This window comes from Myotis daubentonii, chromosome 7 (genome assembly GCF_963259705.1).
Source record: "Myotis daubentonii chromosome 7, mMyoDau2.1, whole genome shotgun sequence".
Lineage (NCBI taxonomy): Eukaryota > Metazoa > Chordata > Mammalia > Chiroptera > Vespertilionidae > Myotis > Myotis daubentonii.
Genome location: NC_081846.1, coordinates 13,146,761 through 13,168,602, shown reverse-complemented (window position 1 = coordinate 13,168,602; position 21,842 = coordinate 13,146,761). Strand labels below are relative to the sequence as shown.

At 50.6% G+C, this 21,842-nt stretch overlaps 1 protein-coding gene across 4 annotated transcripts in view; it reads right to left on the bottom strand.

Annotated features, from left to right (window-relative positions):
* NRP2 (neuropilin 2) overlaps positions 1-21,842 on the bottom strand; it is a 119,722-nt gene that overhangs the window by 16,462 nt on the left and 81,418 nt on the right. Inside the window, exons 13-16 of one of the 4 annotated variants that reach the window (XM_059702882.1) lie at positions 16,788-17,050; positions 15,292-15,388; positions 14,122-14,157; positions 1,087-4,547 (exon numbers count right to left, since the gene is read on the bottom strand). In XM_059702882.1, coding sequence (XP_059558865.1) covers positions 4,267-4,547; positions 14,122-14,157; positions 15,292-15,388; positions 16,788-17,050 — 677 coding nt within the window. In that variant the 3' untranslated portion in view covers positions 1,087-4,266. Of the gene's footprint in view, positions 1-1,086; positions 4,548-14,121; positions 14,158-15,291; positions 15,389-16,787; positions 17,051-21,842 lie in introns of those variants that run through there. The other 3 variants (XM_059702883.1, XM_059702880.1, XM_059702881.1) reach the window with 3 other exon arrangements.

Here is a 21,842-nt window from a genome sequence, read left to right as displayed (position 1 = left end):
GGAGGTTGCAATTCCTAGATTTTTTTTTCCTCCTAATCCCACCGTGATAGAAATATCCTATATAATAAAAGCCCAGCGACCAGAGACCAGAAAGACCACGGCCTCTCACCCCAGCCGGCAGCCCCCCAGCAAGCAGTTAGGGGCGATCAGGGAGGCAGGCAGAGTGGTTAGGGGCGATCAGGCAGGCAGGTGAGCAGTTAGGGGCCAGCGGTCCCGGATTGAGAAGGGGATGTCCAACTGCTGGTTTAGGCCCGATATCACAGATTTCGAGAAAGTACAGGCTGGGCTGAAGGACCCCCCCACCACCCCAATGCATGAATCTCGTGCATCGGGCATCTAGTTTTATATAACTAATCACTGACAACCCAAAGAGGAGAACCAAAGAGAATTGCCTGTCAACAAGACATGGCTTTTGGAATAAGTTCCCCCAATCCCTCTCCTCAAAGTTTTAAAGGAATGCTCCTTTCAGAAGCTGTTCCTTTCATAAGAGTTCAGGATCACAGTAATTTATCATTATCTTCACGACTTGCTCCAAAATGAAGTCAGGAATATCTCCGAGCCTTGAACATGCTACAAGTTTCCGTTCTGTCTGCGAAAGTGCCCAGAAATGGGAGCTCCCCGTGGCTCTGGAAGTAATAATTGGGTAGGCGAGGCCCAAGACGCCGCCTCTTCTCCAAAGGAAGTTATCTGTTTCCCTCGAGTCGAGCACACCTTTCAGCCTCCCTGGTCCCATTACCCGCGGGACCCTTTAAAAGTACAGTCCAGTCTCCAGGGGTTTTCCATCAAGAGAAATTTTGTGGAAATCACATCGAGCAATTTAGCACTTAGCAACTTTTGCAAAATCCCACACCAATCATAAAAGTTGGCTCAGCTGCACACATTGGATAAATTCCTAACAAGCAGTAATAAAACTAAAAGGAAGGGAAGCTGGTGTTCAGCCCCAAGGAGCAAACCCACCCACTGCCCACAACGATGCCCTGCAGCTCAGAAGACAGACAACCTGTAGGCTCTGAAAACATCCATTTGTTCAAAGCCTACATTTCCACTTTGTTCTCACAGGCAAAAGGGAAGAAAAAAACTCAGATGTTTGTATAAAAAATATTATCATTTTATTACATTCCACAACAATACATTTTCAAATAGTTTCCAATGTCCACAAGTGATTTTGACACACAGGCAACTGAGCAATGCAAGAGTTGTCACAGCTATAGGGAGAGGGGATCAGAACAGGAAGTTAAAATGTTTACGTTTTCTTGTTGTTTTGTTTTCTTGTTGTTCTTTGGTAATTTTCGATTATTTAGGTGTTTGCTTGCCTGCTAGTTTCATTTTCAAGACAGGGTCCTTTTCAAGATGGGGTATCAACCTCAGAAACATGACTTAATTTCCTATCCTAATGTGGCTTTAATCCCTAAATTGTGGGACAACGGAAAGGGCAATTTTACTTTATTTTAAGCATCCTGTTTGGTGAATGGCAATGATATGATTTTTTTTTTCTGCCTTTGCCAGCAATTAGGGGATAGCAATTGGCAGCACAATGTCAAGGAAGGGATTTTCACCCAGAGATCAGGGCTTCCTTCCTGGGTCTGTTGATATGAAACCTCTACTAAGGCAAAAACTTTAGCAGCCCGAGCTAGACCTTCAATTCATTCATTCATTCATTTATATTTTCTTAGTTGCTATTACCTCTTTGTCTTCTTTGAAGCAACTCTAAACACATGCACGCATGCAGTCACCTGTCCAATCTATTTTTCTTAGGCGAGAGCGACCCTCCCTCCCTCTATGAAATACAGAATTTTGCTTTTTAAAGCTGCAAGGCATGATTTTGTAGAAGAGCTGCCCTTTTAGCATAGTACCTGGGTAATACTATGAAAGTTGCTGGGGGGGGGAGAGAGAGAGAGAGAGAGAGAGAGAGAGAGAGAGAGAGAGAGAGGATGGAATGACAACCCCAGCTGAAGTGCATCATGGGATTCACAAAGATTTGAGCAGCCTCATATCCTCAACTATGGCGTGTACATAATGATGCCTTCTTTTAAAGAAGGGAAATCCTCAAGGGTATATGGTAACTCTGACAGTTGCTACACTGGCTGGATTTTCCAGGTGTAATTTCCTGACACAGCTCCAGGGGGCTCCAACAGGGATGCCAATCATTTCCAGAGAATGCCTGGCCCCAAATGCAGACTGGATGTGGACACCTGCGATAAAAGCCCTTAGTGTCTGGCATGGAAGTCATCACAGGGTATCCTGGGCCCCTTCCCCCCCTCCCTCTCCCTGCTTCTCTCTGCAATCTTCAGCTGGGCTAGGATTCTTCTTGAAATCTCAAGGTGGCTCCTACTCTAGCCTTTCATCTTTCCTTTTCTTGGCAGGGGTGCTGTGGTTGAGACAGAGTCGCTCTTTGAAATAGAATAAGAGTGGGAGAGCACCATTCTTTCAGAAGGATGAAACAAACCAGATGCGAAAGTGAGCGTGTGCTGGAGGGAGTGATGTGGATATCCTGAAAGAATGTCGGAAAGTCTCTCCCAAGCAGCCGAAAATAAAAATAAAAATCTATCATTAGTATTTTGTTCTCAGAAGATCCCTGAAGCTTTGAGCCCAGGCAACCTTCTTTGGAGAGAATGTCATACTTGCCCAGGGGATTCCTAGCAGGAGGGTGAGAAATAAACACCCCCAAGGCGGAGCCCCAGTACACTGTGAATCTCGTTAAAATATGCATTTTCTATCAATGAAATTGACTTCATTATTGAATCTATCCTCTGTACACACTATCATTAGGCCATTTACCTCCAACATCCCTTTCCCTGTTGCTTAGAGGACAAATGGGCAGCGATGGATTTATCTTCATTACACCTTCTCCTGACCATGAGGCAACATCTGGAAATGCCAGGCCAGCCTAGGACGGTGGACTTGCCAGATGCTACACATGCTTTAAGGGGTAGCACACTGGTACGTTCAAAAAATGATTACTCTTTATTCTCCCATCATATTAAAATAAGTCAGGTGGACAGCCTTATATATTGGTGGCTATAGGTTCAGGCACACATCAACACCATGAAAGAAAGCCAAGGATCCCTTCCCCCCATATTTTACAAACGCTATTACAGTGGCCGACAGAATGCCAAGGGATATGGTTCGTAACCACCTTACTCAACTCCCCTTAAGGTTGGGCACAAGGGTTCCTCTCGGGTGAGGCGACTTAAAGAGAACATTTCAGTCCCTCCTTCTTCTGCCTTCTCCCCCCCCACCTCCTCCTGCTCTCAACAAGCTACTGCTTTCCCTACATCAGTCTCAGGTCCGTCATTCTCTATGACTTTACTCCAAGATTGGACTTAACTGATAACAGCTAAACATTCATTATGAGCTTCTCTTTGTAAGGCAACATGAGACAGATCTGCTTCAGGGCTGGAAGCAGAGGCGGTTCCGCTCGCACCCAATGGCTGTTGTCTTGTTACTTCAAAGACACCAGGAGACATGACAGGGGGTCACATCTGAGTGCACAGGGAACCTTCCTCTCGGGGCAGGGGGGTGGGGAATGGGGTTTTGGGATGGGGATGGGAGGGGCCACATTTCGGTCCATGTGGCCTCTAGGTTTTTAGGTACCCGGAGATGACAATGGTAGCCAACAGAAAGCCAGCCAGAGCTAGATAAGGCAACAAAAAGCTTCAACCTCTTCTCCAAGTAAACAAAACTAGGACAGTATATTATTTTCTCATAAAATGTACCCCCCCGGAGAAGTAACACAATAGTTAAAGGGGGCCCTCTCTGAACACACCCACACACTCCCCCCACCTCCCCACCCCGACAATGAACCGGTCTCTCTCACACCCACACACACACAGAGCTACTCACACGCGCAGAATGTATACTATGTACAAACACAGATCCAGGGCTCCCCTCCGGTCCACCAGGAGGGGGGAGGGGGTAAGGCAAGGGGACGCCAGGGAACCAGTCTCTGGAAGAAAACCAGCTGAGCCTTGAGCTGTGAAGTGCTTAGGGGTGTATCTCTTCTCCAGTCCAAGATGCAACATTAGAGTTGGGGTTGGTTGGTTGGTTGGATTGGAATCAACAAAAGGACCAAAAAAACAAAAACAAAAACAAAAACAGAACTGAAGAATAATGGTCAGGATGGATAAGAGTGCACAGGGTTTGGGCCCCAAGAGAGAGATGTCTGAGGGTTCACACAGAGACTAGGCGAGGAGAAAAAAGTGCAAAATCGAGGCAACGTGTTTGCAGTCTTTCTTGTTTGTTTTGGGTGCTGTCCTTGCTTCGGCCTCAGCAGTGCGAGGGGCGGTCTTGCTCTAGCTTAATGGTTAGGGTGGGCTCCACCGCCAGAGGGGCCCCGTTGGTGTAGTGGGAGGTTTTGTAGGTGATGGAGTGATCGGTCTTCTTGGCCGCATAGCGGAACCGGTGGTAGTGGAGCACCAGGGCCAGCGCGACGGAGACCAGCACCAGCACGGCACCCCCGGCGGCCATAACGTAATACCAGTAGGCTGGGATGGGCTGCACGGGCACCGTGTCCACTGTGGGCTCGGTCCCTGGTAGGAGGGTGCCCCCTGGTGGAGAGACACAGAAGAGTGTTGCTAGGCTGAGAGCATGCAGACTAATAAAAAAAATTAATTTTAAAAAAAGGAAACACACACATGCTTTGGAGTGGATAGGGAAGGGAACAGGGGAATAAGATGACACCAAGTATCTAGTTCATAACAAGTACTTCTATTCACAACCTTCGAGGTAGGTACTGTCACACCCATTTTACAGATGAGGAAATAGAGGCCCAGAGAGGTTACACCAATAGTGTTATGCAGCAAGTAGGTAGTAAGTATGGCATTCAACCAAGATCTGTACGATTAGAAAGCTCTTCTCTTCTTTCTGTTATATCACAATTACACTATAATACAGAGAAGTGGTATAATTTACACACACACACACACACACACACACACACACACATAAATGATGTTGAAATGACTTCTGGAATTCCGTAAGGCTGGTTCCCTGAATGGGTGGAAATACAGTATTTGGTCTGGCTGGCTAGCATTTTCAAACAATGTATTAATTAGGCTGGCTAGACTTGAAGGTAAATTCCACTTTGGATTGCCAAGGCTTCCAGGCCCACTGAAATCAGCCTGGTCTTGTCTAAACAGGTCAATTACCACTGTCAAGCAATGACTAACGATTCATTTTTAAAAAAAAAACTGTACAGAGGATTTTAAAATCTGATTGGAAGGATGTTGCAACAAAAAATGTGGCCACAAAATGATAGTGGGTGTGTGAGAGCGAGAGTGGGTGAGGGCAAAGGGAGGGAGATCATTCTTAATCACGGAGAAGACAGGGGAGGGAAGGGAAGCTAGCAGAGGATTTAGAAGGCAACCGCACTTGCTGGCCGGCCTCTGGTTGCCATGGAGATGATGTAGTAGATTTAAGTCCAGGGTAACTCTGGGGAATGACTGGCTGGAGTCCCACTTGATGCAAAACAGCACTACAACGTGTTTCTCCCAGAGATTTACATCAGATGAGAAGCTGGCCCCGGATGGGACTAGGAGCTTCTGAGCTTGCCAAAACCAGACATGATCTTTACTTCTGAAAAATGATATATGCTTAACCTCTGAAAATTCCTCCCTCGCTGCTTACATCAGATGCCGGTGGTTAGAAGGAGGTATCTTCTCTATCCATGGGCTACCCAGTGGGGGGCCGTGGCCATGCTGGGGCCTTCTCCATACCTCGCTGGTCCTACTCTGTGGGTGTTTCTCTGCTCAGGACACAGACAGAACTCATTTGTAGCTTCAGGCCTCCCCCGTGGGACCCAGGGCTGCTCAAGCAGGAGAAGAATGAGCGCTCATCTTGGTTTCTCCCCCCGGGTGTGTGCAGAGAAGGCACCCAGTAAATGCTTGTGATTAAAAGACTGAACAGAGGCAAGGACTTCTACTTCTGAGTCCGTGTTCGCCCACGCCTGCAGCCCAAACACCAGAGCTCCTCTCTTTGATTGGGGGATCGCCCAGGGGTGGGTCAGACCTTCTGATGTCCGCTCAGAGTGGCAGAAAAATGAGAACATTTTTCTTGGACAAAATTTCAGAGCCTGCCCACCTTCCCAGATCGTCACCGTTGCTCCCTCTAGTCCTAGGATCCCTTCTGCTACGGTGCAGGGCTCGCCGATGCCTTTCAGGCTATCACAACTGCCACAGTACTGGAGGAGCTTTGACAAGGATGCATCACAGGGCACATGCCCTGGCAGCCGCGTCCACAGCCCCGGGGGTGGAAAGGGTCCCAGAATCCCAGGATGCCCTCTCCGTGCCCCTGCCTATGCTGTCATCTTCATCATCACCTGGTCTGCTTTTCTCGCCACTTTATCTTTTAATAGTCTCATCACCGTAGCTGAGAAAGTGCCCCCCCCTTTGATCATATTAAAAATTATGCATAGAAACAGTAAAGGAAAGCAAGGCGCTGGAAAGAGCCACATCGGACTGGTATCAACTCATTATTCAGGACACCGGAGTTTCCGCTGCCTGGCAACCATCCTGCCGCTGGGTTTTCCTGTGGGCTCGGAAGAATGCACAAGAAACAACAAAGTGCGCAGGGACAGCCCCAAGTTCCTCAGCGCCCAAAGGGCGTCCTTGGGTTTGCCTCTGATTTCGATTTCGCTGCACAGTGAGGGCTGTTATCTAATGAGGCGGCAGCTCACCTGTGAGAGGAAAGGAAGGCGATACATCTGCAGGGATTAGCTCCCCATGGGGAGCACCTGACCAGACCACAAAGGCAGGAGTACACATTTTTGTCCAGCGGAAAACGGTCACAGCTGCCCACATTAACCTCCATCACCATCTAGTCCAGTGGTTCTCAGCCTTGGCTGCACATTAGAATCACCTGGGAGTCTTTTTAAAATCCTGATTTCTGGGCCTCATCCTCCTTGGTAACAAAGAAACAGAATTTCCGGAGGATGAGGCCCAGAAATCAGGATTTTAAAAAGACTCCCAGGTGATTCTAATGTGCAGCCAAGGTTGAGAATCACTGATCTAGTTTCAGTTCAAAGGTTTTGCTTTCCTCCCGCCAAGATCCTGGTTTTCAACGTTAAACGCACCACCCACGGCTCAGAGTGCTGGGGCTGAGGAAGGATGTGGCCTTCCTGCTACACCTGAAATGTTTCTTATGATAGAGACAAGTCAGGCACACAGGGGCGGATCTAGGGCGCCCCCTGGAGGAAGGTAGAATTACAACGCATGGATTACCCAGTCAGAATCAGTGATGGACCCTGGCCTCAGCGTTCTCTGCTCAGGAAGACAAACTCCACTTTGGGTCTAAGACCCCCTTCCTTTTGCAAGTAAGACTCCCCTCCCCCAAAGGATCAACATGTGGGAGCTTTGGGTGACCAAAGCCATGTGGGGGACATTGAATTGCCTACTTAAAACATTTTCCTTAAACACTGGTTTGGAGAAATGAGGAAACATGCTACATGCCTTTGTGCTTTTAATGTTAAGGGAGTTAGAAAGGAGAAGATGCACCTCATAACCCTTCCCTCATCTCCCACAGGCAATCTTGGGGTGACCTGCAGTTGGGGGCCAGAGGTGTTCAGAACGTTCTCCAGCTATAGGGACTCAACGCCCCCAGGCGGGTGGATGGCTGGGTTGGAGTCCGGCTCTGGGTTGGTGGCAGCCTTCAGGGCGCTATGCTGATGAGGCTGCGGTTTGCCAGGAAAGGAAGGTAATAGGTCAATAGGGTTAGAGCGCCTTCCCAGACAACAGCAGCAATCCAACAGGCATCAGAGCGGTGGAGGGACGCATGGATGGGGGAATGTACTCTGGACTAAAATTCAGATGCCCTGGAACGTGGTAATGGCCGGCACTTCGCCTCACAGTCATTCTTAAGAAGTGCTGGAGAGTCTGCGAGCTCATACAGTGCCTCTACGTACAATTGCAATAAAGGTGCCCCCTGCAGGCGGACTCTACCTGCGCCAGGTGCGAAGGCTGGTGAGTGGCTGGGCTTTACAATGAAGACGCCTGGGCTTGGTCCCCAAGGTGGGAGGAAAGAGCGCAGGTACGGCTTCAGCCTGGCCTAGAGCCCGCCCGGTGCTGACCTGAATGCCCCTGTTGGTAGCTCCCACTTGTACCGCTTACTCACGTGCGTCTTTTTCCCCAATTGGAAAATCAATGCCTGAACTATTTTTTATTAATCTCCCTCCCCAACCCCTATTCTCCACAGAGCTGTCTCCTTCTGTGAGATAATGAGAAACATATTTAAAGAGGCAGTAATTGCAAGTGTATTTGCCAGGCTGAATGGGCCTTCATCGGTACAGGCTCTGAGCCGCCGGGAGAGGGGGCGACATGAACGCACAGCATTTGAATCTGGAGAAACAATAAATGCAAAGAAGCCAGGCGTGGGGGAAAGCGAGGAGAGTGGTTACATAGAGCGCACGCTCCGGCCCTTCCTGCCTGCAGATAGGTTAACATATAACATATAACTGGGGAAGTGGCCGGAACAGCCCCTACGCTGCGTGGGCGTCTCGTGTGTGGTGGGCCCTGGGCTATGGGCTTCCTGTGAATTATCCTGGTGACTTCTCATGACTCTCAGGCAGGAGACCTGAGCATCTGAGAGCGTAAGTGATTTCCTCCTGTTTTTCCCTGGAGGAAAGGGGGGGGGAGGAGGGCAGAGCAACACAGCGAAACCCTAGAGATGCCACCGGTCAGAGGCAGGGCCAGGACCGACGTGCGTGCTGGTGGCACCGGCCCAGCCCTGATGTTGAGATGCACATGTGGGACATGGTCCCCTCATGCGTGCCCACACTGCTCCTGGCTCTCTGTGTTATGGGGTGGGGCTGAGCACTCGCCAGTCTCATAGAGCCCCACAGTCACTGCCTGGCCCTGCACAGAGAGTGTGCAGACCCTGTTCTTGGATAGGACGCAGCCCCTCCCTCCCTGAGGACCGTCCCCGCCAGGCAGGTCCTCCCTGAGTCACAGCGAAGGTTATGGCCGTCCTCCCGGACCCGGGGAGCCCAGGTTTCCTAAAGCAATGTTTTGAAAGACAACAACGGTGAATCGTCTCAGAATGGAAAAACAAGGCTCGATGCAAGTAAGAACTGTTTGGGCCGGCCTGTCTGGGCAGTCCTTTTTGGATAGGTTGAAAATAAAGTGTTGGTGAAGGGGCATTTCAGATAAAAGGCTTACTTAATTTGGGAGATGAAACAAGCCAAAAAAAAAAAAAAGTTGGCTCCTCTAGAAAAGTTTACAGAAGATAGGGGAAGAATGTGGTGTGTTTGGAAAAAGAATGAAGAAGTATGAAATATCCCTGAGAAATGGCTCTTTGCATTTGCCTCTTGAGCAGGGCGTGGAGGGTCAGCGGAGGGTGTGTGCTGAGCTGGCAGGCACCATGCGGACCCCCGTCGATCAAAAATGTTTTTTTTTTTACATAGGATATGGACTTATAGAAAAAGAACCTTCTATGTTGCTGTTCTAATTATGCTTAAAGATTTAAATCCAGGGGATTCCATGCTTAATGGGTGAATGTAGATTTAAAAAAAAAATACACCAAACCCTGCAAAATTTGCATAAAGATGTAAAGTGCTAAAAATGTTTTTGTTTCCTTCCCTCTTTTTGAAAAATATTTTTATTGATTTTTAGAGAGAGAGGAAGGAAGAGGGAGAGATAGAAACATCAATGATGAGAGAGAATCATTCATCGGCTGCCTCCTGCACACCCCCCACTGGGAATCGAGCCCGCAACCCGGGCATGTGCCCTTGACTGGAATTGAACCCAGGACCCTTCAGTGCGCAAGCTGACACTCTATCCACTGAGCCAAACCAGCTAGGGCTCCTTCCCTCTTTTAACAAAACCACGTGAACTGTACCCTATACTAGAGTTGTTTGAATAAAAGTTGTATTAATTGCATCAAAAAAATAACTAAGTGCAATGCCTCTCAATTCAGGTCTGTGGTTGGCCGGCCGAAGTCTCCGGCACTTCCTATCCTTCAGGGGCACATATGTGACTGTCTGGCAACCACGGCGTGTCCTTTCTGCACTTGGAGAGAGGAAGAGTCCACGAAAGAATGTTCTCCTCCCCTGAGAGAGTCGGCCGCTGGCCCCTGCTCAGATGGAAAGTGAACCTTCAGGAGGGGATGTGCCAGCCTTGTGCCAGGAGAGGTGATGTGCACAAGCGACCCTCACAGAGAATGCCTCAGTGTCCTCTCATGCAGGCGTGGCAGCACACATCTGATCTGCAGGCTCCCTGGCTCAGCAACACCTAGGCTGCATCTGGCAGCCGGAGCTGGAGGGTGGGGGAGCCGGGAAGGAGCCATACAGCACAGCTGCCTATCTGTAGCCCTGGCAGGGCTTAGGAACACTTCTCTGCCTTTCATCGGAGGATTACGTGCATGAACACCATTTAACCCTCCCTGCGTCTCACAAGTGCTCCCAGCAGAGAGAGAGAGAGAGAGAGAGAGAGAGAGAGAGAGAGAGAGAGAGAGCAGTGGGAGGAAAGAAGCCAAGGAGAGCGGGACGTTGAGGCCAGCCCCAGGTCCTGTGCCCTGGGATGGGGGCCCTGCTGCCGGTGGGCAAGGCCTCTGGGAGGCAGCCAACAGGGAAAGAGAGTGGGGATGGGAAGGGAGAGAGGGGCCTTAAAACCTGACGCACAGAGTCGAACCCCCGCTGGCTCTGTCTCTACCCCACATGGCTCTCTCCCCTGACTGCTCCCCTCCTTGTCCACGAGAGACGCCCCAATGTTCACTTTCTGCTGGTTATTCCGGGTGAAAACGGTGAGGACTTCTAGAAGGTGAAACCCAAGAGATGGGCCCCAGGACCCTCAGACCTGGTCTGAGACATGCAACCCACATTCGCTGTCATTAGCATCCGTCAGTGGTGACATTCTTTCCCCAACAACCACCGCGCACAAGGGCACCCAGCCTGGGAGTGCCATGGGTCTCTCTCGGGGAGGGCACCAGGCCCAGGCCCCGGGGTCTTCAAAGCCCACAGCCTCCAATGTGAACCCCGCCTCCCGCCTCCACTGTGAGCTGCTAAGAATAGCCACCTGGCCACCAACCACGGAACGCTGATTATGGGCTTTATATATTTTTACTGGCTTCTTTATTATTCTTTTTTCTTTTATCGAAAAAAGAAAGGATTGGTGAAGAGGAAACAATCCATCACCTTAATTACACCCCTTCCACCCCCCCTTCTTCTTTACACACAGATTTTCATTTGTTAAAGCTCAAATTCTAGAAAAAGATACACGACGGTAGTATGTTTATAGCCAGCGCTTAAAACAGGAAAGAGAGAAGAGAAAAAAATAGCGCATACCCAGCTACATTGTTTAAAACGTGACTCATAACAACAGCAAAAAAAGTCTTTCTGAAAACCACGTGACAACTCGGCTTGTTCCTTCTCTCTCCTTGTCCCTTCCCCACACGTTTCTCTCCCCCCATGGCGTGTCCCTCCTCATTACTGACTCACCCCCTGCAGCACAATGACGGTGTACACACTAAGCAGGAAGCACTGGGCGACTTATAGAAAAAGAACATGTTTCGTGGCAAGAAACGAGTCAGAGGCGGAAAACGGAAACAGACTTCAAAATAGGAAAGATCAAGAGTAGCTAATAAGCCCCGGTCCAGAAGCCACTTTTACCGCATTTCCTTCAAGATTTACCCAGTACATTGGTCTCCCCTGCAAGGAATGAGAATGCTGCCGTCTCATGGTTAATTTATAATGGAAAAGAAGAACAACTCACATTCGAGAACACCTACTGACAATGTAAATGCCTGCTGTTAGCGGTGCTTTAGCATCCACTTTCCGTATCCTGCCTGCCCAAACCCGGCTTCTCTCTCTCGGTGCAAAGGCTGGTTTCATCCCCAGGCACCGTGCCCCCTCCAGGTCTGCCCCTGCCTGGACCAGGAGAGGAGCCGAATGCTGGTCGCTAGGTTCCACGGGGCAAACGGCCCTCTCTCCACTCCCAAAGGGAAAGCTTTGCTAGAATCCAGAGTTGCATGCTGAGGTCCCCTGGGCCTCAGCCCCAAAGAAGGATCTGGCCCTGGGTTCCCTGGCTACCAGATCAGAGCTCCGTGTCCAACTTGTCCATGGGATTGTCACTACCCATTCTCCATTCTGGGCCTGCTCTCAGCCAGAGGAATAGAGTCTCTGCTCCCCGAGACTTGGTTTCTCCCCTCCAAGGATGCTCTTTATCTCCCAAGACAGCAGCCAGGGGCCAACCCATGCCACCCGTGTCTGCCTTTGCTCAACCCCTAAACCAGCCCGTCGGGAGCTCTGGAAATGCTTACCTTCAAGTCACTAAGATCTGTGTTTATTTTGGCTAAATGAGTGGCATGGCTCTGATGAGATTTCATATATATATATATATATATATATATATATATATATATATATATAAATTTTTTTTTTTTTTTGCAAGGGAACACGACTGGACGGTGAAGCTCCCTGGTAAACACAGCCTCAAGGAGCCCACATGTGCCTGGTTTGTTTATTCTCCTACGGAAGCCAACCACTCCGCCACAGCCACGGGCCTGTCCGTCACAGACCCGGGCCTGCGCGTGCGCACAGAGCACTGTCCCCGGCAGTGGCTGGATGCCTTTGCCCAGCCTCCCTGGGAGCTTCCAGTCTCAACCACCCACGAGAGTCCAGGGAAACAACAGAAGCAGGTTCCACGCGCCAGCACCAATTTACCTTGGGTCCTGAAGGTTAGACCTTGAATTCAACGGTACCCACACCCATCGCGAGTGAATTCCTCCCCACACTTAGATTCGCATGAACATACATCTCACATCCAAAAAGCACCAATGCAGGCATGGGAATGTTCTTAATAACTTCAAAATGTGCAATGGGGGTGGGGATGGGGCTCAGGGGGGAACGAAGGTGAGAAAGAAAGAGAAGACAGTATGTGTGGGCCTGTCCTTCCCTGTTCGGCTCCCCCCCACCCCTTCCTGTCTTAGGCTGTGGGGGGTGAGTGGCAAATTCGGAGAGCTGATTTCGAGCCAGAGAGCACATCTAGGTGACAAACCGGGAATTCATCTCTTTGCAGCCACGAGCTGGACAGATTAATGGGAGTGAAGATAATGAGTCTAGACTCAGATAGAAAACTGACTTCCCTTATCTCTGAAGTGCTGTCACCTACGGGGTGAGGCCCAGCCAGTACAAACAGGGCCCAGCACCCTCACAGCTGTCTGCGCAGAGCAGGTTCTGAGAAACCCGTCCCTCAGTGCGGGTGAGGGCCTCTGAGGGTGCTTCTACACCAGGCCCATGAACTGGAACGCTTCCAGTGGCTTCTAAATGCTCAGCACTGGGACCTGGGTGGGCACTTCAGCAGCGCCAGCCAACTGGATTGCCAAGAGCCCCACATGTGAGATCCGCCGCGTTATAAAAGCCCAGGCGTAAAGAATGAGAATGTGGCTGTCTCATGCATGGTCAATGCATGGAGCCCCCTCACCGCCCCCCCCCCCCCCATGAGGCAAACATCCCAAATTCTTCTCTCTTTGACCCGCTCTTATGTACTTTATTAGGGAGAAAATGTCCGTTTCTGTGTTCCAGTCCTGTAAGTGCTCAAATCCCAGCCATCGAATGTGCCTCCGATTCCCCTCACTAGACGTCAGCTCCTGAATCCTGCAACTTCTCCTCTTTAGGATGGATAGTCCCTCCTTGAACTGTCCTCCCGCACCACACTGCCTGCCCCTGTCACTCACCGGAGGTTAATTGAGACCGCTGCCTGGGTACCCTGGAGTTGGGACTGGGAAGAACCTGTCTTCAGGCTAAAATAAATCATTGCCACATCATTTCACTGTTAATTCACTCCCCATTTTTTTGTTGTTGCTGTTCAGTCTGCTCACAGCTTCTCCTTTCTCACCACTCACGCATTTTCTGCCTCATTGCTCCCCGTCGGACAATGCGAGGCTGAAAGGCTTATCTGTAACCTATTTGTCTCTATTAGAGGTTTCTAAACTTTAATTAAACAGGAGACAGGGAGGATCTCAATCCCCCTTTCCCAGCTTCTCCAGGCGTTGCTGGTGCCATCTAGCGGCGGGAAGGGGTGGCGTCTAAGTTCTCTTAGGAGACTCGTTACACTTGGAGGTTTATTCTCTCCATCCAATTCACATCACATAAGGGGAAGGAAAAGGCATGCAAAAAAAAATTTTTTTTTTTACCTTTAAAATTCTCACCTGCAAAAGCTGAGATGGGTTCTGGAAAAACAAACAGAAAACATTTTGAGTTAGATAAGGGGAAGAAAGAATCGGGCGAACACAGGGCATGGCGTAGGTGACTTCCACGGACTGAGTTTGTTTATAATGCCCCTTGGAGAGCGTCCCACGTCCTCCGCATGCCCCAGACTGTCTCACACACCATCATCATGGGGGCCGGGTGGGTGGGGAGAGCTTCGCAAAGTTGCTTTGGAACAAAAAGCCCTTTATGGAGTAACGGGTCCCAGAAGCATTGTAATCAGCCACTTACCGCTGATTACTTTCTCAGGGTCTGGCTGACTCTGAGATGCCGGGGCCTGAGAGCTGCCTGAAGGGACTGGGGGTCCCAGGTGCTCCTGACATCATCACGCGCACACGCCCGGGACCCATGTGCCAAGAAAAGCACTTGGCGAGTTACTACAGTCACCCTGCCGGCTGAAGGCGGGTTCCCTTCCTTCTCGGGATTCCCTCTGGCTTTTAGGAACGTCTGCGGCTGAGGAAGATGACCAGGGTGCATATGGGAGGTGGGCTGGCTGCGCTGTGCTTCTGCTTAAGGGGACTGTCATGGTCCCTTCCCATACTGGCCACCTGGTGTGCCGTGCTTCATCTTACGATAATTCTGGGAGCTTGGCCATTAGAGGCATTCGCTTCAAAGCAAAATCTAAAATGTTACTTCACATGCCATAGTTCGCCCTGCAATTCATTCATGCAAAAGAACTGCCGGGTAATTATGCTATCACTCTGATATGGCACAGGTACTATTTTTGCTCACCACTGAAGGCTCCCATTAAATCCATCAAACCCCTCCTGCATGTAATTCTGACTGGCAGTTGTTCTTGTCCTCCAGCATTTTCTTTGCTGAAAGCGGGAGTCTGACGATGGGGTCCCGGCACCCCCCAATCTCCATATACTCAGCGCATGTCTATTTCTGAATGGGAACGGGGCTCGAAGGCGTCCCCTCATCAGACACCCCTACCTAAGACACAGCTACACGCACACCTCCCCTCCGGCACAGGCTGCCGCTGCCTCACCCACAGGGGACCAACTGTGTCTGAGATGGCGTGCTGCCTCCTCTCGTCTACCCCAGCTCTTGGTGTCCCGTTTGGAAGAACTGCAAAGAGACGGATGGCCACGTACCCATGCAGTTCTCCAGCGGGACATCGGTGCTTATCCGGATGTCATCGATGGCGATTTCTCCGGAACGTCCTTTTCCGATGACGCCCTCGAACACAATCTGGAAGCCAGAAGAACAGAGGCAGGGTTAGCTGAGCTCCCTGGGCCACCCAGTGCCAGGATTCCCAGCTTTCTGTGATTGGTTCAAGTCAAATGCATCTTGGAAGGGATTAAAATATGTATCACAAGGTGATGGACACTGTTGTCTAGTAACTGGAATGTATTGATGAAAAGAAACACGTTCAGAGTATGTTTAAAGAAGGGTGAAATGTTCCCTAGCATTTTTGAGGTTCCTTCCTCATAAATCTTTCACATGCCCAGCCCAGAGGTATTTGGAAACTCGGGAAACCTGAGCAGGTGGGGGTAAGGTGAGAAATATACAGTGTACAGGTTTGGATTGCCTTGGGGGTAACACTGTCTTACGGCTCCAATATGACAACTAGCAGGGAAATAGTTTACTGCACACCTACTGTGTGCCAGGCACAAGGATAGCTACAAAACCTAATAGACAAGCCCCTTTGAGAATCTCACAAGTGAGACAAAAATGCAAACAGCTACTGACAATACATTGCATTGATGTTTATCAGCGGGAATGTGGTTGGGGGTGGGGAGGAACTCGGGACCCCTTGCTGCACACAGGCGCCCCTCTGCTCCCTGGCCTCCCCCACCCCTCCCCCTCCCCAGGTTCTCTCTGCACACTAGCACATGTCCTCTGGCAAGCGAAGCGAGCAGTTGGCTGCCTCACCAGCCATCTGTTGCTGCTTCTCGTCTGGGGAGGAGCAGGTTAATGCTTTGGCTGGTTCTTAGTCACCTCTTCCACAGTGTGTCACCTCTACCCAAGCTTCAGCCACAGCTGCGCATACCCATCTGTGCCTCAGTCTCTCGCTCTGTGGGGCTGAGATAATGGAACTCAACTCCTGGGGCCTCGGGGAGAGAAACCACTCGTTTAGTTTAGAGCCTGGTCTCTCTGGTCTGCTGGCCACGAAGCACACACAGCAACCCGTCCCCTTCCTGTGCTTGCACCGGGGCTGGGACAGGCCTGGGATGGCTCCCCTTGCCCCACCCCCCCACCCCGGAGTCTGAGCGGCTCCACAGGCCTCTTCCCTGGGCGTGGAGGGTTTGTTTGTGTTTATTTCCCTGGCTTGTGTGTCCCTTTGTCAGCCTACCGGATAGCAATCTAAACTAAAATGGAGAGAAGAAACATTTGCTGGAGAAGATTTCAGCAATATAAAAGGCAATAGGAGGAACAAAGAACCAAGTCTGGGTGTAGAGATAGGCACACTCTGAATAACAAATAAGAGTGTCATTTAGTTGCCATGGCAACGTGAGAAACACAATGAAAACAGCAGCTTAACCACGTTCCCTAATGATGAATGGGCGCAGACAGCCCTTTGAAATATTGAAATACAGATCACAAGGACACCCGCGGAGGCCCGCACCGGCTCCCGCCACCATCCCACCTGATACTCCATGTCGTAGCTGGGCAAGATGATGCGCCCGTGCTTCCACTCGCTGCCCTGGTCCTCGCGGATGACCCACAGGAGCTTGCTCTCCTGGCTGGCTTCGCGCACCACCTGCAGCGCCACCCCACGGCCGCCCGTGGCCTGGTACTGGAACTCCATGCACACGGGGCTTTGGGGCAGGTGCACCGGAGGGCTGATGAGCCGCCCGTACTGGCCCTCTCTCCGCCCGTCGCTCTGCAGCCGCAAGAAGTTCCTGTCATCTGGGGGGGAACAAACCAAACAGGGGTTCCTGGTAAACGCCTGGGAAAGACACCCGCTTGCAGCTGCTGCCCCTCCCGCGAACAGCTGGGGCCCACGTTGGAGTGTCTTGTTTTTTCAAGTCCTGGCTCTGCAGGCCCCACCTCCCTTCCTATGGCTCCTTCAGAGCCTTGATTCAGATACTGGGCCCTCTTGAGGCCCTTGAGTCTTTCTGTCTCTAGCCAGCCCCTCCTGCCTATCCCTCGGCATCACTGTCTTTGAGCCACTTTTACGGAGGGCACCTGGCGGGGCTGGCCCGTTGTCTCGGCTGGTTGTGTCTACTTGTCTTCTCTCTCTAGACCAGGGGTGGGCAAACTTTTTGACTCGAGAGCCACAATGGGTTCTTAAACTGGACTGGAGGGCCGGAACAAAAGCACGGATGGAGTGTTTGTGTGAACTAATATAAATTCAAAGTAAATATCATTACATAAAAGGGTACGGTCTTTTTTTTTTTTTAGTTTTATTCATTTCATACGGGCCGGATCTGGCCCGCAGGCCGTAGTTTGCCCACGGCTGCTCTAGACCCTAAGGGGCCAGACCCACATCTCCTTCATCACTGGCTTACCCAAGGGGCCAACGCATCTACTGTGCCGCGTTGCAAGGGGGTGAGGTGGCTCTGGACTAGAGCCTGGCGCTGGCCAGGTGGTGTATGCTCTGAGCCTTTGTCATCTTGGCTGAGCACTGTCCAAATGCAAAACATTTAAAACCTTCTGTCTCCGCCAGCGTTACTCGACGGTGCCTGGGCGACCGTCAATCAGAAGCCTAGTGTCAGTTTCGAGAGAACAGGGGATGATGGCTGAGTGGGGGTGATTCTTGGGCTCTACCCCCTTCCCTGCCCGGCCTGGGGGGGCCTGAACTTGGCCTTTCGCATACACTACTAGGCCAACACTGCTCCCATCATCACGGACGAAGGCTATGTGTTTAGTAGAGGACATACACATGTTGGAAAGTTAAGGTTTCTCCCATCCAAACGTTCAGAGGATGGGCCTTTTAGCTGATGAGTTTTCAAGTACATCAGACACGATGTGAAAGACCGCCTTCCTCTCCCCCTTCGCAGACCTCAGGCCCTGCAGACACAGGTGTGGGACCTGCACCTGCAAATCCAGCTCGTGCGGGGGGAGGGGCTTCTGGCCATGCGTACAGAGAGCGAGGTGGCCCCTGAGGAGAACCCTCACTGGCTCCTGCTGGCCCTGAAACCGCTCGGGCTGGTCACTTCTGCAGGAGGGCAGGGATCCTTGCTGCACGCACCCCGCACGTCAGCCACCTCGGGGTCCTGCTAAGGGGAGACGTGCACGGACTTTCTCAGCGGGGTCTGTAAGCACCTGGGGCTTGTTGGGGAAGGACAGGCCAGGACTTCAGAGCTCAGAAACCACTGGTTTTGTTACTCCTGCTGACATCATGTTTCTCGTGAGAGCTGAGCCTGCGACAGTCCCACCATCAGAAACAGCTCCTGCCTCCCCTCCTCCAGTCACCTCGCGTCTCTTCTCTAAGCCCCTCTGGGTAGAGCCTCCGGATTATGGCTCTAGAAGCTCCCCCGCCCTGAATCAAAAGAGAGCCGCTTAGAATGCATAGTTGGGATTCCACTTTGTGTCTCCTTAACCAGGGAAAGCCATGTCTGTCTAACACCCCACACCAAGAGACCTCTCCAAGGCCAAAGTCAGCACAGAGACCCAGGCAGCTGCCTGCAGCCGAGATTGTTAATGACGGTGATCTGTGGAGGGAGGAGACACCCGTGCCACAGCCAGACACGCAGTGCGCTTCTAACCTATGCTTCTCCCATCAGATCTCATTACCGCCGCTGTTAATGATAATAATTATGTCGCATCTGCATAATGCTGTACAGGTTACAAAGCATGTTTGTATGCGTTATTCCATTTAATCCTTGCCATATGCGCGTGAGCTCGGTTTGCTTCATCTTACTTTGCACAGGATGAAAAAACTGAGGCTCGGAAAGGTTCAGGTGACTTGTCCAAGGCAGAGAGGCCACTAAGTATAGAGCCGGAAGGTGTTCCCACCTTCACACAGCAACAGGTACCCTGCCCCAAGCCCGGCAATCAGTCACACCCTATGCAAGGCGCTTCCCACTGGGCCTGGTCCCCTTCCTCCTCTTACCTGTAACGCCTCCCTCCCTGACCAATCCGAAGAGCCCACCTGTTAGGCTAGTCTTTCTCCTAACCCTCCTGGCACATTTCAACATTAATACCTCCCTCCTCTGAACAACTCAAGCATTTACAGACCGTACTACTCGTTGTACCTTGTGTTGAAAAAGACTGAGGCCATTTTTCCCCCCATGCATTTCAGCACATAAACACCGGCTGCTATACTTATACTAAAATTTAACTGTTTCTTGTGTGATTTTATTATCTCCCCAGTTAGATAAACAGGTCCTGGTATCACACACATAAGGCTTAATAGGGCTTCTTCTCACCGGCCCCTAGATAGTGACATGTCTACGCCACTATTAAAAATAAATGTTGTTCCCATGAATGACAGAATGACACACACATGGGTGAGGAATGATAGGAGGCTATGTATTGGAACTAAGAACAGAGGGAGAATCAGCTAGCCTCTGGCGATCCCTCAGACTCATGAAATATCTTCACCATACCTCCCCCCACTCCCCGCCCCCGCCCGGGCCAACAGCCCTTTTCAAAAGTGAGGTGAACTAACAAGAGCAGGGGGACCTGTGGACATCCCAGCCCCGGAGCCACAGGTGAGAACCCCCCATATGCTCCCCCCCCCCCACAGTCCTTTCCAAGCCCTGACTGTCTCCACCTGATACAAAGGCAGCCAGATTTCTGAGACTTATTATTCAGCCTTCCTCCTTCACAGTTTCACAAATAAGACCCCCTTGCCGCCTGAAAATTGCTTGGCAGAGATACTGTCACTTGTGTGAATTTACATTAAGCGGCCGGGGAATCCTGGCATAATGGGTAGGATTTAGGAAGTAAAATGTTCGAGGAGGTGTAAAGAGCAGGGCTGGCTGGGTGTTATCTGGGTCTGTTGCACTTACCCACCCTGTTGCTAAAACTTCGGCACAATGAGGCCAAAGGTTTCACAGACTGCTTCTCCCCCAGCCCGAGCTCAGCCCCTTCCTACCCGCCCCCCCCCACCCCACCCCCTCACAATAAGATGATAGTCGCTATGCATGATTTAAAGGGCCACTGGAAGACCAGGAAGTTAATGCTGGTGGCGTGCTAAGCACGAGCAGCTGAGGGATCATAATTCAGTGCTGACATCTGAGCTAATCCACTAGTTTGCAGAATCTCGAGACAAGCAGGCCTCTGAATTTCACTGAGTTAAATCGTTTGTGCCCCACTTGTCTGTTAAATGCTATGAGCTCGAGGGAAGAAAGATGATATGTAAATTTAGGGAATTAGCAGTAGACATCAGTCAGAGGGACGCTGGGCTGCAGAATGTCCCTGCCTGCCTGTCACTGACAGACCTGATTAGAACCAGGACATCATGCAGGAATGGCCGAGACCAGGAAAATCTGGGGAGGGGGAGAGGAGAAGCAGGGGGAAGGGAGCTGATGTTAACTGAGCACCTACTATGTGCCAGATATTACACTGGAGGCTTCATCTGCCTATTTTATGGAATCTTCCCTGCGAAATAAGGATAATTTTCTTCATTTTTACCAACAAAAGAAAGCGAGGCTCAGAGAACTGAAGTGGTGTGCCTCAGACCCCAGCTACAGAGTGATAGAAGTAAGCTATGAGCCCTGATCAGTCTGAGTAAAATCACCTGAGCATGGCCTCTCACCTGGGCTGGAACCCTAGCCTAATCCTCACTCATCTGCTAAAGCTTCAGTCGTCCCATCTGTAAAATGGGTGTAACAACATCATTACTGCCTAGGGTTGTGAAGAGGAGCTGGAACAAGCCATGCACAATGCTTTGCACAGGAACAGGGACATGGTAAGAGCTCGATATAAATTATGGCCTTTTATCACGACTACTATGGCTATCCACACTGCCTCCTATGCTTGCCTTTTTGTTTTTTTTTTAGAAAGAAAAATGGTTGGAAGAGCACCAATAACTTGGGAAGACCAATCCAAGACTCAAAGGGAAGGATGGTTTGGCCTGAGGACAGTAAAAATGTTTTTAGGAATAAGACAGTTCCCAGATCCATCATCCTAATCCCCCAAACTGGGCAGCCCCAAATTGTACATCATGCACGATTTCCATGCATCTGTGTGTGAACCTGTGCTAGATGGAATAAAGTAACACATGATCCTGGAACTCGAGGGGGCCTCATGAGACGGCTTACAGCAGGCCAGCCCTGCTGCCCAGAGGAACGAGGCCGAAACATCCAGAACAGCTGTCCACCCTTGGCTTTAAACTTCCCAGGGAAGGAGTTCCCACAGGCCATGTGGACAATGTGTTTCCTGGGTCGCAACCCTAACGGTCAGGATCTTCTTAAATTCAGTTTTACATTTTCCTGCTGTCACTTTAGACACATGTCCTCCTTCCATCCCTGAGGGAGCACAGCCCAAGATCTGTCTTCTGACTTAGAAACACTGTCACTCGTGAAGAATGGGAGGCCCTTAGTCTTTGCTTCCTCAGGAAACACAACCCTTGCTCCTTTAAACATCCACTTCGCAGGCCTTCAGGTACAGGGTGGGTCCCCACTGACTCTTCTCTAAGCGAAGGGTTTCTGTTCCTTTAAGTCAGGGCACCCACTTCAGTGCTACACTGAGGCACACGTGTGAAAGTGAAGTCTGTTCCCAAACACAGAGGGGCTGCTAGGCACACACT